The sequence below is a fragment of the Kogia breviceps genome, chromosome 2 (genome assembly GCF_026419965.1).
Source record: "Kogia breviceps isolate mKogBre1 chromosome 2, mKogBre1 haplotype 1, whole genome shotgun sequence".
Lineage (NCBI taxonomy): Eukaryota > Metazoa > Chordata > Mammalia > Artiodactyla > Physeteridae > Kogia > Kogia breviceps.
In genome coordinates, this window is record NC_081311.1 from 95,421,774 (window position 1) to 95,440,382 (window position 18,609).

At 43.0% G+C, this 18,609-nt stretch overlaps 1 protein-coding gene across 34 annotated transcripts in view; it reads left to right on the forward strand.

Moving 5' to 3' along the window:
• Positions 1-18,609, forward strand: part of CLASP1 (cytoplasmic linker associated protein 1) — a 264,666-nt gene that overhangs the window by 186,564 nt on the left and 59,493 nt on the right. For 24 of the 34 annotated variants that reach the window (XM_067025830.1, XM_067025846.1, XM_067025828.1 and 21 more), the window contains 5 exons: positions 7,452-7,555; positions 9,394-9,417; positions 10,712-10,956; positions 12,720-12,783; positions 15,395-15,558. In XM_067025830.1, coding sequence (XP_066881931.1) covers positions 7,452-7,555; positions 9,394-9,417; positions 10,712-10,956; positions 12,720-12,783; positions 15,395-15,558 — 601 coding nt within the window. The remainder of the gene's footprint in view (positions 1-7,451; positions 7,556-9,393; positions 9,418-10,711; positions 10,957-12,719; positions 12,784-15,394; positions 15,559-18,609) is intronic. The other 10 variants (XM_067025833.1, XM_067025842.1, XM_067025851.1 and 7 more) reach the window with 1 other exon arrangement.

Sequence of the window (18,609 nt, forward strand, 5' to 3'; positions counted from 1 at the left end):
TTACCAGGGATCAGCCCATGCATGATTCACTTCAGAGAAGGAAAAAAAAAAAAGTATAATCATGATAGCATTTAGGAAACTAAGCGTGTGCTTGGTTTGGGGGTGAGCACATTAATCGAAAAAGCAGCATGAATATTAGCTCTCCTTCTGTTAAACGAGTCACTTCAAAGCTTTCTTTAAAGCACTCTGCAAATTGCTTTTGGATAAATGGCCTAAGTGTACAGCACAATGCAAAACCTTGATGTTCACTGTTAATTATTAAGATACTTTTCATTCTTCCTGGGCTCAACAGGCTGTTTAATGTTTGTGATCCGGTGCCACCCCCAGGACAAAAAATTTACAACATTTGGTGGCCATGGTACATGGTAATATTGTATCTCTGATCACCAGTTCGGTGTCAGTTGGGGCTGCTTGTCTGACACATGCCCCCCGTTTCAGTTTTCCTTACAGCTGGGGTTTGTACTTTAACAATTTCTAGTATTCAAGAAAAACAAGACCGAAAGAGAAACATCCTTTATAGAATATTGAATTTACATCTTCTATTTCTTTTTAATAGTCTTGCCTTTCTCTAAAATGGACATACACCTTTTTACCTAGTGCAAATTATTAATCCCGGAAGACGTCTGTCAACACATACTTTCACACACACACACACACACACACAAAAAAGAAAATAAATGTTTTGTATTCTTCAGTAATTGTGTTTTAGTTCTTGGGCGTATAAAGTGCTGTACAGCTGTGTATTTTCCTCATGATAAGCATGACAGGTAGAAATCACTTTATACCGGTAGGGCCTAGGCCTGAAGTTATTCTCTGGAACCGTGCACTGCAGCTGTCTGTTTTTTTGATTCTAATTATGAAACGGGTCTTTCAAATATAAAAATGTCACTTTGGAAGATGGATGTTACAGCAAAAGCATAAGGTTTTAATATTTGCCACTATCTCCGTCTAATGTCATATACTCCTTCCCACTATCTTTCTTCCCCCAATTAGTATCAGTACTCAGAATCTAGACCTATTTCTTCATGAGCACTGTCCCTCGTGGAGTTCTCAGAAGGAGCCAGGTGCACGGATGCAGGGCCCTCTAGACGATCACCTGACTTGGTGAGGAGATACCTGTGTGAGGTGTCCTACCTGATGGGCATGAGGGCTTGAACGGGGCAGCTCACCTGGTCCCTGCCAGCTCTTCCACAGCAGTCCACAGCAATAGAGCAGAATCCTCAAAAATGCGGGGCAGCAAGGATGATTTTTTTTCTGAGTGAACTGGTGGTTTTTCCTTTTAAGTTAAGGCTGTGTATCTGTGCATCCTAGTTCACCATTTGACCTTCGAAATAACCTGTTCTATAAGTGAACAGTTCGGTCTGGTTCTTGGTTATTTTGTCTCTTAGAGTTCAGGGTTTTTATTTCACATGTACACTGCTGTTTTTGTTCCTGTCCATGGAAGCAGCCTTTGTGACCCAACATGTGGTCTGTGGACCAGGCAGGGTGTGCTGGATTCTTGAGGTCCTGATTGGACCCCGAGGAACTGAGGGATCCAGTCTGATTTCCACTGAAGTGTTTGGTGACAGCCCGGGTTGTGGATGTGTGTCATTGCTGCTACCACAGCTGGAGCTCTGGCTGCAGACATCTCCCCTTCTCACAAGCTCCGGCACCAGCGTGGTCTTCTGTGTGGTCAGGGCAGGAGTTCACATCATTTCAGCTCAATTTTTAGACCATGATTTTTTTTCTTTCCCGTTGGGTTAAATCTGTTCATAAAACTCCTGTGCAGCAAGAACAGCACCGGGGCCCACGTGTCCCTGGCACCGTGCTGAGCGGTCAGTGGGCATGTAACCCTTGCGGGTCCTGTTCAGCCTCTGGGACAGGTATTGTTGTCCCTCTTGTCTGGATGACAAAACCAAGACCCGGGGAGAGGAGGCCACTCTCCCAAGGCCACACGGGTCTGACTTCAAAGCGTGGCTGTTCCCCTGCCTCACCTGATGTGTCTTTCATTGGTCCCTCCGAAATGTACTAACTGCTTTCTGAGGCCTCTCCAGGCTCAGGTACAGAGAAGGTGCTTGGCCACGTTTCCGAGTCGGGATTTCCAGGTGTGGCGATGGCACCTGGGAATTCATGGATAAGTCCCAAGGTTGCTGCCCCCGGGGAGCCTCCTGCGCCCTTCGGAGAGCGTGATGTTTTCTCCTTATCCTCGTTCACTTTAATGTGCATTTCCTACCCCCTTTATAAGTCAGTGAGATTTTGTATCAGTGCCCCTTTTGAATCAACTTATGTAGCCAACCTTCACTTTTTAAAAGAAAAGGACAGAAGTAATTCTGTTTCAGTGACTTCATATTGGGTTTGAGCTTGCATTTTTCTTAAAAAGTTTATTTTGGCCATTTTAATGGTATGAATACATAGTGACAGTGATGACAGATTTTAGGTGAGGTTAAGGCTCTAGGACTCTACTACTGTCAATGAGGCTTTGACGTACGCGGGTCCACCTTGGATTCCATCGTGGGACGTTCACTTGAGAACGTGACAGAGGACTTGTTACGTGACAGATTTGCTGTAGAATATTCTGTTGAAACAGAACCAAAGGACGACTTTATAAGGAACCTTCAGATCAGGTGTTGCTTAAACGTGGTTTCCAGTTTAAACTATCAGGGTACAATACCACTGTGCTTGTACAAGAAATGAATAGTTTGCTTCAGTCTTACAAAATGTTTTGCCAGTTTTCTTATTTAAGGAAAGTGATTGTTTTGTAATACCTGTTTTAGAGCTTGCCGACTTATTTTTATGTATCTCGAGGAATTAGAGACTTTCTTTTTCTTTTGCATGCTGGTAAAAATTTGTCCTTACTGACCAGGTAACCTTTGCTGTTCAGTACCCCTTATCCCGCAGATATGCACATTTCACAAGGTGACATGAGCTTAAGTAAATAAAATTGTATTGAAGAGTTTGGGGTTTTTCCATTTCATGACTAAGCATGTAAATGTGGGAGGATTCTGGACTCTGGCACTGCTTAGTGTCACTCTGTGAAACCTATGAACTCTCTGTGCTACAGTCACGGTGTTCTTTCCAAGTAATGATAGAAGCATGTTATCTTTTTTTTTTCTTCTTTTTCTTTTTCCTTTTTTTTTTGTTTTTTGAGGTAAAGAAAAAGCCACATATTATGTGGCACTCAGGTCAGTAAATTCAGGTTTGGACCCAAGCCTGTATTTCATGATTGTTTCTAAAAGTTATTCTCTGCACACGAGGATGGAGTCTGGTGTATGTTTTCTCAGACTGATGATGTGATACAATATTATGAGTACTTGCTAGCAAAATAATATTTATTAACCAGCACTGCTGCTGTTAACCATCACGGTTTATTCTGTGCCTGGCAGCATTTCAAGTGTTTGATGTTTAGTCTCTCCTAATTCTCTTAACTCCCAAGAGGAGGGTACCCTTGTTGGCCCCATTTCACAGATGACGAACTGAGACACACAGGGGTTTAGTACTTTGCCCAAGGCCCGCCCAGCTAGTTGTGATCTGACCAGGACTTGCCCCGCATGTGTCACGGAGCGGGTGCTCATAACCAGAGGCCTGCAAATGCCTCTCCAAGGAAGGCTGTTAAACTTATTACAGCCAACTTTCCAACAGTTAAAACAGTGAGTTCATTAATCATTGGGATATTTCTGCAGCAGAACAGCACACATGTTGACTAGGGAAAATGGAATTCAGTTGTTGAGCCCCTTTCTTTTTTAATTGATTTATTTTTTATCTGTGAAGCATGAAGTATTTTATTTCTTTTTTATTGAAGTATAGTTGATGTACCACATTGTGTTAATTTCTGCTGTACAGCAAAGTGATTCAGTTATACATACATACGTACTTTTTCATGTTCTTTTCCATGATGGTTTGTCACAGTATATTGAATGGAGTTCCCTGTGCTCCACAGTGGGACCTTGTTGTGTATCCATCCTGTATATGAAAGCCCCCTTTTTTGTGACTTCATTCTGTGTCTGTTGAGAGAACGTCGTGAACTTCTCCGCTTCTGTTTCTGGTGCATGGTCGCGTGTGCATCGCATCCTGACGGAAGGCGTGGCCCATCCTGCTGCTCCGCCCCCTCGGCGTGCCCCCGGCGTCCTTCCCGTGCCCAGTCCGTGGTGGCGACGGCGGCTCCCGGCGGCAGCGTGCACCCGGGGCGGGGGCCGCTGGGGGCACAGGCAGCCCTCCCGCTGCGCCAGCGCCGCGCGTGCAGCCCGGGGATTGGCGCTCGCTGTCCATTCACACCCAACACCATCTCTTTCTGTGAGGAAACACGGCCGCGCTGGGAGCAGCCCCGCGTTCCCTCCGGCCTGTGGCCGCTGCTGTCTGGGGTTCTCGTGTGTTAACCCTGTGGGTGTTGCCGTTCCTTTTACCTGCAGCCTCTCGACGTCATTCCAGGTCCACTAGTGCTCTTGCCACGGCTGACTCTGTTGGGCAGTCAGGTGAACACGCGCTCATGCATGCCATGCCTGTCCATGCTCATTGTCACATCTGTTGCCATCAGTGTCCGCTAGCACTTGGCATGTATGCACCTCATATTTTCTTTCCCCCCACAATGTGCTTCTATTTTATTTTAAGTTGTTGAATGTTTATGGTCCTGTTAATAGGCCGTAGATGCTTTGTAGCCCTGTTTGACGACATCATTTCTCCAGTGTTCGTACTTATGTTAAAACAAAACAAAACAAAAGGATGGGGAAGCACTTCTGCCCCTCCTTTCACTCGCTCCCCCAGGAAAACAGCAGCCCCAGATAGGTGTCCTGAAGGGTCCCTCGGAGGAAGTGGGGTAGGGACCTCATCCAGCAGAGGCTTTCATCTCTCAGTCTTAGCTCCCAATAAAGTGGTGTCTGTTAATGCTAGTTACTACCGTCCAGTTCTAATTACTTGGAGGTACTATTTAGTGACCAGATGTTCCAGATTATAGCAAACCGCATTTCATATGTATTGAAGGAAATGGATTGTCCTAAAGCATTTATGGAAAAACAAACCATGATTAGGATAATCAAGTCAGGCCAGAGGTACCCTTTGCAGCCTACAGACCCAAAACACTCCACCTCAGCCTCATTGTAACAATCCCTCAAATGCCCTGGTTAGCCACTGGGGCAGAAAGTGATTATACAATGATGCATCAATTTGCCGGATTTAACTGGAATCGTTTTGATACACTAATAATCCCTAATGACTATAGTTTTATCAACTGAGTACAAGGCATAATCTGTTAAGTCAGGCTGTTGATGGTGACAACTGTGACCAATTTGCGGAGTTAGTGTCTCTGTTTTTCCTCTAAATGAAGCCACCTATGCATTTTATTATGTATTCTCTGATTAGGATATTCCCCTGAAGATTATGGGCCAGACTGAGGGCACAGTCATATATATCCATCTCCTGGAAACTGGACGGTACCAGAGAGAACGTAGAGCAGATTTTGGTCTGGCAAAAACAAAAGGCTTATAAATTTTCTTAGGTCCAGACAAACATTTCCCCTTAAGATTTGGAATTCATTTATCTACGATGTGTATCAAATGATCTGCAGTCACTGTGTATGGCAAAGCTGTATGCATCTGGGAAGCACAGAATAATTGCTTTGTTCTTACAGTTTTAATTTTGTGTCTGAAAAATCAGTATTATCCCTGGAGCAAGAATTGCTGGCATGAGACCTACTTTCTTTTTTTTTTTTTTAAGATTCTGTTTTATTTACGTTTATGCTGGGTAATTTTTAAATGGCTTATAACTGAATTACTTTCATTCTGTTACTCATAAATCCCTTACTATCTACCCTTTTTTAATGGAAAAAAGGAGACTTGAACAAAGATCATTTATAAAACTATGTGCATAATCTCAAATTTATAATGTTATTTCAGGTGATGATTTATATTCTAGAGAGAGAATTGTTTTGTGGTCTCTTTTTAGTTTATATGACACATTAAATCACCTTTTAAACATGCACGTAATGGTGAAATTTATTATGAGCAACAAGTGCATTAAAAAAGGGGATAGTATAACATACAATTTTTGTTTCCCTCTAAAAATTCATAACTGTATAGCTTTTGATTAGCAGTGTTTAAATCATTTCCCCCTTTCTGTGGCAGTGGAAGGTATAACGTTTTGAAGCTGACAATTTAAAAAAGCTAAATAACACTTCACTTTTAGAGCTCACCAGTTTGTAGATGATGTCTTGTTACCTACCCCAAATTTTAAATACATCATTTTATAGGAAAGATCAATTATGTAAAAAAGACATTAGCTTTCTTTTATTTCTTTTTCGTTTCCTAAATGCTTCATTACTAGAATATGGCACATGCAGAGATTTTCTTCGTCCAAACAGTGTCTTATTTGTTAACAAAGAGAAAGCATTTTTAATCATAACAGTTTTCTTTCAAAGGTTTAATATACATTAGCATTTTAAATAAGAACCTTTTACCGGACTGCTTTGTCTTGAGCTGCCACAGCTGTGAGCAGCAAGGCCTCACAAGGGCAGTGAGTCCCAAGTAATCTCAGCACTTCTTAAGGAAGGCTGGTCAGCTCATGTAATGGGACTTTTAAGTTAGTCTTTTTGGATTCGGCACTTTCACTGCCATGGGCCCCAGGGTTCAATCCCTGGTTGGGGAACTGAGATCCCGCAAGCCGTGCGGCCAAAAAAAAAATTTTTAAGTTAGCCTTTATTGTCCACGCTTGTTAACAGGCTTAGAATAGTTGTTTGAACTGCTAAAGTTGGACTTCTTTTTGCATTCTGTCCATTTGGTTGACACGTATAAAGATTATCATTTAAAAATCCTTTGCGGGACTCAGGAGAAATTTATATTATCTGAATGATTAATGTTTTGCAACAAAGATACTAGCTTTTTGTGGTGAAGATTAAAGAATTTTAATAAACTGATTTTTAAATAGCCTTTGGTGACACAGGCATCGTGATGAACAAAGACCTAACATTAATTGAGCTTAATAACAGTTAAACAGTAGAGGCACTAATGAAAATTTGCACAGAGATCAATTTAATATGTTTGTTTGAATTTTAACTTTTTATTACACATTGCATTAGAACTCATTGATCAAACCGTGAAGCTTTCTAATTAGTTTGACCAAATATCAGGGCCGCCATCCTTTAGAGAGAATGCTGTATATGGAAAGACTTCCCTCATGGCCCAGCCACCTTCTGTAATAAGGTCCCCCCATGTCTCAACACTTTTCAAAAATAGACTGTCATTAAAGAACCGTTTCAGTTGTCAGGATGCTTTTTGGCACAATCCTGTTAAATGTGAACAGTGTAACCTCTGCCACTGACAATAAGCAGGTCAGGTGTAGTTGAAAGTTCAAGTCAGGTGCAGTGAAAACTGGCTAGAGATGCTTCCGTCCTCTGTCCAGTAAGCGGGACCAGGCAGGAGCCGTCGCAAAGAAATGAAAACACGTGAGTTAAAGTGACACATCTTTTGCTTTTGTTTTTTAACTAGACCGGTTTGGGCTCGGCCAGGCAGGAAGAATACCTGGCTCTGTGAATGCCATGCGGGTCCTGAGCACCAGTGCAGATCTGGAAGCCGCTGTTGCTGATGCTTTGGTAAGAGGCATGACGTGTGTGGCGTCTCTCTGAATTACTCATCTGCGTTTTTCTCTGTCTTAACAGGAAGTAGTCTCCAAACCAGGTCGCTAAATCATCTTTGACACTCTTTAAACTGTGTAAATTTATATTATTATTCTTTTCTTCTTAAACTGTGAACTCTGTACGGAAGTGAAAGTGGGCCTAACAAGACACATTAGCATCCAGTATGTCTTCTGTGCTCCACAGTATCAGTGAAGTTGTGATGACATCAGGCTTCTCTGATGTCATTGGGCTTCTTCTTTTCCTTTTTTATCTTTTTTTTTTCAGCATTTCCTTTATTCCCTTCTATTGCTTCTGTTGCTTTTACAGGCTTTGATGGCATAGCCTAAGCATATCATTGTATAACAGTAGGTCATAGCATTTGTGGTTTGAAAATCTTGCGTTTATTCCATTTCCCTCACTAGTTGTTCCATATGATTTTATGTTTGTTTGTTTAAATGAGTCCTTAAGTCATTATTTATGGAAACTTTCCCAGATTTTAAGGTGAACTCTCTGAGGATATGAAGCACTAGTGGAGTATGTTTTTGCCTTGTTATAATGTAATATCTAAAAAAGCAACATGAAGTGATTAGAAGTCCTTAAACTTGTGGTTATAGCAAAGATTTCCTAAGTAGAATCAGCCTGTGGTCAGATTGCCTTTTAAAGATGCATTTCAGCTGGTAGTAACACAGCCTCTTGTACTTTCTGGTTTATGTGCTCAGCATTTAAAATAGACATTCTTTAGAAGTGCCCGATCTCTGGTCTTGCTTGTACTGTTTTAAGACTTGTTCTCTTCTAATGAACAAAGGTAATAACCCCACTTTCAGACCCTGAGGTTTTAAATCAAGCCCTGTTTCATCCGATCAAAACTTTATAGCATTTGGCCACAGTGATTTCAACTCTCATCCCTCCCGGCCCTCCCTCATTTATTCCTGCTCAGCCAGATTTCTCTGGCAGGCATCTGTGAGCAAGCAGTTTTCCGCTCTCCTCCTGGTTTCACGGTGAGGGCTGCCCGGCAAGCTCTGTTCATCAGCCTTGTGTGCAGGAGGGCTTTTTCTGGCAGAGGCCGGAGTTCGGGATAATTGCTTTAAGCAGGACTTTAACTTAAGAGTCACGAGGTGGCGCCCAATTCTGTGAAGCGGTTCTTCCTTCCAAGTTGCAGCATTTGGAATCTGTTTCTTACTTATTCCGGGACTTGAAGAAGTGGGGGCCAGAGGGGTGAGAAGTGATGGATGCGCAAAGCCCTCCCTCGGTGAGACAGCACTTCGGTGGGGCGGGAGGGGTACAGTGCCCAGAGTGCCAGGGGGCAGAGCAGGACTGGAGAGTCTGGGCTTTGTCTTCACCTGACTTGGGCTTTTCTCTGAGCTCCGGCTCCCCTTACACCACTGCTGCCCTCACTACTACGTTTTGTCCAAACTGCTTGGTCTCTCCAAGTGACCTGCTTCAGAAGAGACAGCACCGGGATGGTACACAGTCCTTGCTCGCAGAAAAGAAGTCCCAGGGCAGCATCTGTCCTAGGAGCAGGCAACAGAGTTAATAGCGACATTAGGGATATACCTCAGTGCTATGGGGAGAGTTTCAGCAAAGAATTCCAGCAGATACTGGAAGGTCTCATAAGAGGCGTAGGAGGGTTAGGAAATGCCATTGTGAAAGCGTGCTTTGTTATTCTCTTGACACGAATCGCTTGCTAACCTGTATTTTTGGTTTGCTAAGATATGTTCTGCTGTACACTTTTGTTGCAAGAACGATCCCCACATATGCTTCTGACATAATTCTCTATGCTTTTTCCCCATCCTTCAATATTTTCCTGCCTACAGCTGTTAGGAGACTCCAGGAGCAAGGTACCAGTGCTTTAACTTTTGTTTTATGTTTGTTTTGTTTTTTTTCTTTTTTTTCTGTTGAGTATATTTCCTTTAGGAGCTGGTAAAAGCAACACAAAAAGTAGCATAGTATAGAAATTCTGTTCGGAATTGTGATTTTGTGGAAACTAGTGCTGCTGTTGCTAGTGATGGAACTGGTCATCTCTCACATTTGCCTGAGTGTTGTTTTCAAATATCAAGCTCTGCCCCTTTTCCTACTAGTGTTTCATTTTAATTATTAACCTAGTTTGTGTCTCCTCTTATGTCATTATTGTTTCATGAATGGATACATTCAACATTTTTCTTATCTTAGGAATCTAGTTGATGTGTAAGTGAGATGACCATATAATTATCATCCTACCAAGGATACTTTTGAGAGTGAGAGAGGGTGCTGTTAATAATTATGCTGGGACAGTAGGTGGAAGGCAGAGCTGTCCCGGCGTGCAAGTCACATTCCTAGAAAATTACATCGGTACAATTTAAGCCAGTAGCTATTTGTTTTTCTCTTAGAGAAACCGTATTTTATAAGTTTTATCTATTTTATGTAGCTGTTGCTAAATTATATAGGGATTTAACTTACAGTTTTATATTCAGAGGTAAGAGAAATGAATGACATGGGTATTCTAGTCTACAGGAGGCCTATTAGTGTTGTAAAACTTTAAGTCCTTAATAAAAATGGTTTAGATCATTTAGGAATCCTTTTATGTAGGACACTCTGCCACTGACATTGCAGTGTCAGACGTTCTTAAGGAAGCATGAATATTCAAGCAGATTTACTCACAGACCATGCTCAAAATAGATTGCTTTTGATTGGGAAGGGGCTGGTGGGCGCTCATACTTAAACAGTGCGTCAGGTGCCGAGCCGGACTGTTCATACAATTCCACTTAATCCTGACAACGAGCCTGTGAGAAGGATAATCATTGTCATCTCAGAGATGGGGAAACTGAGGCAGACAGACGAGGAGGCTTTCTGAAGTCACACAGCCAGCCTGTCTTACTGAGAAGGCCACGCACCGTGCTCTAGAGCTCACGCTCTTTCCTCTCTGCTGTGGGTGGCTCTGCCTGTTACTCACCCTACGTCTGCTTTTCTGTTTTTACTCCCCTCATCTGGAAGCACAGGGAGAGGGCGGTGCATGCGCCTGTGTGTGTGTGTGTGTGTGTGTGTGTGTGTGTGTGTGTGTGTCTGCGTTTAGCGCTCTGTCGTTGGTTTTCTTTGGAGAGACTCACGTCACCTATCCGTGTCTCCCCCCCCGCCACGCGTCCGCGGATCTGGCAGAAGAAGCCCGCGAGGAGGAGGTACGAGCCGTACGGGATGTATTCTGACGACGACGCCAACAGCGACGCGTCCAGCGTGTGCTCCGAGCGCTCGTACAGCTCCCGGAACGGGGGCATCCCCCACTACCTGCGCCAGACCGAGGATGTGGCCGAGGTGCTCAACCACTGTGCCAGCTCCAACTGGTCCGAGCGGAAGGAGGGCCTCCTGGGCCTGCAGAACCTGCTGAAGAGCCAGAGGACGCTGAGGTGAGGGCAGGAGGCCGGGCTTGGGGGCTCAGAACGAGTCCCGTGCTGCACTCCCGGGGCCTCACCCGGGCTCCTGTCATCTCGGGGGTTCTCACCGGAATTCCAGCCGCTGGGGCCAGGCACTAAAGGTGCCGGGAGGGCCCAGTCGTGGTCTTTGCCTTCCGGGGAATTTGAAATATCCGGCAAACGCTTTGTGACTGATTAGGTCTCGAAAGCATTTGGTTCCCTATGGCTTACACTTGTCGGTTAGGTGTTATTTGAGAAATCTCGGTCCAGTTTGCAATTTAGGTCAAAAGTAACACAAGTCTGCAGGTTGGTACGGTTTATTACACTTTAGAGGCATGGATAAAATGATACCAGCCTCAGTCTAAAATGTTTTGACACATGTAGGCATAGGTATAGTTTATAAATATGCAGAGTCAAGAGATACTCAAATAGGGTACTCTGAAGTACTTACTCTTTAGCTCTAGAATTGATAATTTTTGCTTTTTTCTTTGTTTCTATATTTCATAAATTTTCTAAAATGAGCATGTATTACGTATACCAAAAATATGTGTTTATACCATATTTCCTCAAATCTAAGGCACCACTGACACACCATTATCTTATATCTGAGAAGAAACCATGGCAACTAATAGGTCATTGCTTATAAGGTGAATCTCAAAATTACAGAGACGTTTGAACTACACTATATTATATTCTTCGGGTAACTTTTTTTTAAAGCTGTATGGTGAGACTGGATAAGTGTCTATGGTCATGGATGGCTCCGCAAAACCGTGGGAGCATTGACTGACGAATCACTGGGCGTCAAGCGCGGCTGTCCAGTCAGTCTGGCCCCTGCCTTATTCCTTCCTGCCGCCTTCCCTCCCCACCCCCCGGCCCCCCTTCTTCTGTTCTGTGCATGCATCAGGAGAAGTTTCGCCACATGCGCTCTGAAATGCAGGTCCTCTCTGGTGCTCTAGTGGCCTGTCAAAAAAACAGAAAAAAAGGATTTGCTGTCATTATTCATCAAGAATCTGCTCAAATCTCGTGGCCCCAGTTTCTTGATTCTTAGTGTTCACCAAGTATCCATTGAATAACCTCTAGAAATCTGTTGATTAGCGTTGGTCTGATCTCGATTTCATTGTTCGCAATGTTAAAGGGCCACCCAACCTGAGAGGGAAGATTTGGGGAAGAAGTTGAGGCCTTCTAATGAAACCTCGAAGTAGAAGTGGGATTCAGTAGTACAGTTCAGGGTAGGAAAAGTCACAGGGGCACCGACGTGAAATGCGTGAAATGCGTGTTTGCTTCAGTCTCAGGCACAGTTGCAGGTAGGGTGTGTTCTTTAATCCTTTTAGCAGCTGCTTGGCTCACTGAAATGGATGCAAAGACCTCAGAGTACTTTGGCTCTAGCAGAACCGAGACTAAGATCCAGGTCTGTCTGAGCCCGAAGCACATGATGGTGGAAACACACCTGCGTTGAGGTGAGCAGGACGTGGCTCTTGGCTCTGCTACGCCCACATGGGTGAGCTCAGGTGGCCACGCTCTGAGGTTCCGTTTCATTTTAGAATGAGAGCAAAACGATCGTGATTTTGTTATTCCTGTGCAGTTCCATCATAAATTAAAATTTAGATAATTGATTTGTGAAGAAAGGACTTTGTTATATAAAATTATATAAAGCTTAGGTAGTGGAATGAAATAAAAGGATTTTGAGAAGCTGTAACTAATTTCAGTATCGGCTTATTAAATATTAAATTTATTTATTTCTATTTTGTTTCCTCTAGTCGGGTGGAGTTGAAAAGATTGTGTGAGATTTTCACCCGAATGTTTGCTGACCCTCACAGCAAGGTAAGGTCTGGGGAACCTGCCCGCTTGTGTTCCTCTCTGCATGTCTCTGTGTGGGCCGCATAATACAAGACTTCAGAGTGGGATACCAGCCCCGCAGCACGGTGTAGACCTTACAGACTGAACCCCAATTTCAGCAATAGTTTGTTATGGCTTCTGAAAATGGAATTCTTAGAAACTTCTAATGTCCATACAACATGAAGTTAAATAAAGTGTGTTTCAAGTAAGGGTTACTGTGGAGAGAATGAGATGTAGTCTTTTACTTATTCAGCAAATATTTTCGCATACTTAGCCAAATGGTGGGCTGGGTGCTAGGATGTTACAGTGTATTATGATATAATGTCTTCCTGAAAAAAGTTAACAGTAGTGAAGAAAATAATCAAGTTATGTAAATTTTTTTTTTGGCGGCGGTGGGGGTACCCATGTAGAATTTGTCTGTATGGGACAAGGTAGACAAATGGAAGCATTTATAAAATGGATTTACTGAAGAACCACATTATGTATTTCTCCGGACACCAATAGAATTGCCGCCTCTAAGAATTTGCTGGATGGTGGTCACTTAGCTGGTGCCTACACCTCCTGGGGACCGGAGGAGGACTGCCTTTTGACAAGGACTCCCTGCTGAGGGGAGAGCACCCAGGAGTGAGGGACAGGCCCTTTCTAGGAGTGGAGCTGAGAGCGGGACCCTTGACAAAAGTTCACTTGGAGTCTAGATTGTAAATAAATACCATTGTTTGGGAGGAAGCCTTTGCAGGCTGTTGCTGTTCGATGGTTTTAGAGAAAGAAAAAACAGAGGAATGACGATATCAGGAAAGTTAAAGGGTAGATAAAGGACAGAAACTAAAGTAGAAATTGAGGGAACCAGAAATCAGCACCAGCAAAATCTTAAATGCTTGATGTGCAAGACTTAACTGTCTTACACTATCATTTTCTTAGTAAAAATGGTCTCGTCTGAATCCTCCAGGGAGAAAGAAACCTGTGGTGGCCAGAAAGTCTAGCCAGTTACTGTGATCCCCCTTCTTTTCCTACCCTTTCGTCCTCACAGGAATTGTCCGTGAAGTGTCAATCATCCGTCCATCCTTGCAGTCATTCAGCATTTACCGAGCACCCACTCTGGGCTAGGGATACAGAAAACAACACAGGACCCCTCCCTGCCTTTTGAAATGCTCACAGGAGCATAGGAGAATGAATGCAGGGGTGCACCTTTTTGGGGTGGGGTCAACAGTTCTCCTCAATATTGGTCTTAAAGCATGTCTTAAAATTCCTGTTTTGACCCTCACAGCAAGGTTGACATTCACAGTATTAATAAAGTCCATGAAACGTTGAGTTTAAGGGCCAGGTAGATATCCAAAGATATAATTATCAAGATTTTCTCTAAGATAGTATTAAAAGCAGTAAGATTTAAAGCATCATAAGCATAAGATTCATAAGATGTATAGCGTAAGGGATATTAGATGGATTTGGACATTGATGAAATTTCTATTACCTGTCACCTCTAGATTGCTGATTCAGAACCAGAATGTGAGGATAAAGAAGGAAATTTGTTTCCATCAGAAGGCTCTTGTACAGTGAGTTTGCAGGTCTCAGTTTAGTAAATATTTGCTAGCTGCCTTTGTGCTAAGCCAGGAATCCCACAGCTGGGGCTCATTGACTTCTTTCTGAGCTGTCTCACGGGAGACCCCTGGTGGTTAGTAGTTGCTGAGCTAGAACTGAGTAGGTCTGTGATGGCCGGGCTGTCCCAGGAGAGCAGGACTCATTTACCAAGTAGGGTGCAAAGTGCCACCGCTCACCTCTCTGAGACTGGTTCAGGGGTGATGCACCGTGAGCTCTGTCTCACATAGGGAGCACTGATGATCACACAGCGGCATGAGGATTATGTCAACTGTCGGTGTCTTTCATCCCAAGCCATAATCTTTTATAAAGTGGTATGGCTTTTATAATATCTTTTCATAAAGATAATACTTTATACTATCTGAACGGGCATACATCAAAATAGATGACTGAAATGAAAAGCAATACATATGCAAGTTTTTTTTTCCCTCATCCTGTAATAGTTTTTGTTGAATGCTAGGTAATGAGCAATAACAGTATAGAATTATGATGGTTTAAAAGGTTTTTTTAAAGAAAAAGAGGGAGAGAGAAAGGAAAGAGAGAGAGAGAGAGGGAGGGGGGAAGGAGGGAGGAAGGAAGGAAGGTAAGGAAAGAAAGACCTCCAGGATTAGACTCATGTTTTCAACAAAGTTAATTTCTCTCTGTACTGAATTTTAAAGGCGTGTAGAGGGAGGGGAGAGTTATTTCGTCAGTTTGTAGCCTTTTCAGGCCTTTTAAGAAACTGCATGAAACTTGTATGACTTCACTGTGGACTAACATGGAATCTGTTTTGTTGCATGGCCTGGTTTGCGGTGGAATTCACACCAGAGAGTAAGTTCCGACCCCTTTGCCTTTATCTGTTCTTGTCACTGCGTTTGCCTCCTATGCCATGTCCAGTTGTGGACAGTGTCAAGCCCAGTTACGATTCGGGACAAAGCCAAGATGGGCATTTTTATCGTTTTGGAGACTTGGGAGGCAATCATGAATTAAATATGTGAAATACTTGGTTTCCATTTGTGTCTAGGTTTTCAGTATGTTTTTGGAGACTCTTGTGGATTTTATAATAATTCATAAGGATGACTTGCAAGACTGGCTTTTTGTTCTTCTCACACAATTACTTAAGAAAATGGGAGCAGATTTGCTTGGATCTGTGCAAGCGAAAGTTCAGAAGGCTCTCGATGTCACAAGGCAAGTGTCTGGGGGGCAAGATCATTTTTTCCCAGCTTTTGAGGTAAAACTTACATACAACATCGTGTAAGTTTTAAGTGTATAAAGTGAGGATTTGATACATGTATATATTGGTAAATGATCACTGCAATGTCAGTTAACACATCCTTCACTACACCTAATTACCATTTTTTATTACTTATGTGGTAAAAGCAGTCAAGATATGTTCTCTTAGCAAGTGTTATAACTGTCTTGGGAAGTTTGTACCCTTTGACCAACATCTCCCCATTTCCCTCACCCCACTAGGCTCTGGCAACCACCATTCTACTCTTTGTTTCTATGGGTTTGACTTTTTTTTTTTTTTTAAAGACTCCACATATAAGCGATACCATATGCAGTATTTGTGTTTCTCTGTTATTTCGCTTATTAGCACGATGCCCTCAAGTTTCATCCATGTTGCCACAAATGGCAGGATTTCCTTCTCTTTTATGACTGAATTATATTCCATTTATATGTACACCACATTTTCTTTATCCATCAACACAGTTAGGTTGTTTCCATGTCTTGGCTGTTGTTAATAGTGCTGCAGTGCACATGGGGTCGGATGTCTCTTTGAGATACTGATTTCATTTCCTTTGGATATATACCTAGCAGTGGGGTTGCTGGCTCATATGGTAGTTCTAATTTTTTTGGGGGGTGGCTGTGCCACATGGCTTGCGGGATCTCAGTTCCCTGACCAGGCGTTGAACGTGGGCCACAGCAGTGAAGTGAAAGCGCTGCGTCCTAACCGATAGGCCACCAGGGAATTCGCTAGTTCTGATTTTTTTCTGGAACCTCCATACCGTTTTCCATAGCGGCTGCACCAATTTACATTCCCCCCAGCATTTGCTATCTCTTGTCTTTTTGCTGATGGCCATTCTAACAGGTGTGAGGTGATACCTCATTGTAGTTTTTATTTGCAATTTTCTAATAATTAGTGATGTTCACCTTTTCATGTACTTGTTGGCCATTTGTATGTCCTCTTAGGGAAAATGTCTACTGGTGGGGCAGGGGCACTAGACCATTTTGATACTATGAGAGTCTTTGTAGGTGGTTTCTTGTCATTTTGTTACCTGTGGCTTTTGTCACCCACTTGAAGATCTACTTTCTTACTTAATTCTCACATTCTATTATTAACATATATGTTGAAGTATCCCAACAATCCCTGAGATGAAATGCCCATATCTTCCTTGAGTTGACATTATTTTTGCGAGTGCCTAAGGCAAATGTAAAAAAAAGAAAAAAAACATTGAAAATTGATTCTCTTCTCTTTAAAAAACACTTTAGAATATTTATGAGCATCCTCTGAAGACCTCAGTATTTTTACAACTTCAACCTCTTATAAGGCACACTAGAAAGTTTACTTTCCACGTGTGGTGTAGGGTTCCCATTCATCCAGGAATAGTTTCTATTAACAGTTCATTGGCTAGAGATGATAACACACTTACAATTTTTGTAGCCCATCTGGCCTTTATGAGAAAAGAAAAGCTACTGAGACTCAGAAGAAGTATAAAAACACTGACTCTGTACTGTCATTGTTTGGAAACAAACTTCTGATCTTTGCCTGTGCAGTAGTAAATCCTCGACTCACGGGTGACAGAAATTGAATGATCTCAGAAGACGGTTCGCAGTAATGTCTTGCTTGTGATTTGGTGGATGATGGAGGGGAATGTGTCAGATTGCTGAATTTTTAAAAGAATAAACAGATATCTCCAGGTCACTCAGAAAATCATCATCAGCGTAGTAACTTTTATATGACCCGTTACTGCAAAACTGGGATATGAGTAGGTATCATAGAATTGTCAGAATGGAAGGACCTTTCTCATTTCATTATGAAATTAGGAAACAGAGAGTAACTTGACACACCCGGAGCCCCGCTTCCTGCTTGCGGCAGCCGGGGAGCCTGTTGTCACTCTGTTGTGTGTCCTGTGGTCGCCAGCTGGCCTGCGGGAGAGTGTGGAGGGCATCACGCTGCCCCGTCATTGTCCCCTGCACTTGCATCTGTTAGACGTCTCTGGCTGCCAAGCCTACGTTTGTTCCTCTACACTGTGATGCCAGCTTTTCTTTTGGTCCCCGACCCCGGAGATCTGTGAAATGTGTGCTGCTATAGAATTTTATTACCCAAGTAGATTTCCCTTTAGATTTTCAGGGAACTCAGTGTAACGTACTGTATTTGCAGTAAGGCTTTCAGGCACCATCCCTCCTGTGGGTGACTAAGTGTCGTGCAGTTGGGGGACAGTCCTCTACACCAGTGGATTCCTCACAGTTTGGCCAGAGGTTGACCAGAGGGGCTGAGCTGATGCAGCTGATGATACACGAGCGACGTAAACAGCAGGGCGGTTACATGAGAGGCCGGGGAGCTGTGGTGAGTTGTGGTCGCAGGGCATGTGGGCCCAGTGGTCCAGGTTTTTCAAGAAAGGTCAGAAATGTGGATTAAGGCAAGATATTCCAAGATTTTTTTTTTTGTTAATGGCACTGTGAAAGCCAGGGAAAATATTTGTAAGCCAGACGTTAGCCTGTAGATTGCTTCCTTAATTTAGGTGAATTTATGAATGACAGAAGATCCGATTCAGATTTTTAGGGATGATGGAAATATTACGATTATATTTCTGATCTTTGGTGATTAAGGGAAATAATTGTGCCCTCCTATTAGTTTTCCTGGATGCCTCATTCCTTTAAGAACTCTCTTCTGGGGAATTCCCTGGCCTAGGTCCCTAAAGCATGTGTCCCTTTTTCTCGGCAGCTGAGATGTTCAGCTCTTTCAGCTTATCTAGGATTGTGAGTACCGAGGGCGTCTCAGTGGTGGCTGAGAGCTGTTCCTCAGGTGATAGACCTGATTGTGAGTCTGCCTCAGTTTCCTTTCCTTTGGCTGCACTCGACAGCAGGGCACAGCTCCAGCTTAAACACACCCATTACTCAGATATATTCTCCATCCTCCCTTTGCTGTAGAAGAAAGGAGAGGTGTTCTGTGTGTGGTTTGTTTCTTTGATGTGTGGCCAGTATGAGTCACTTAAATCATATATACTAAGATGC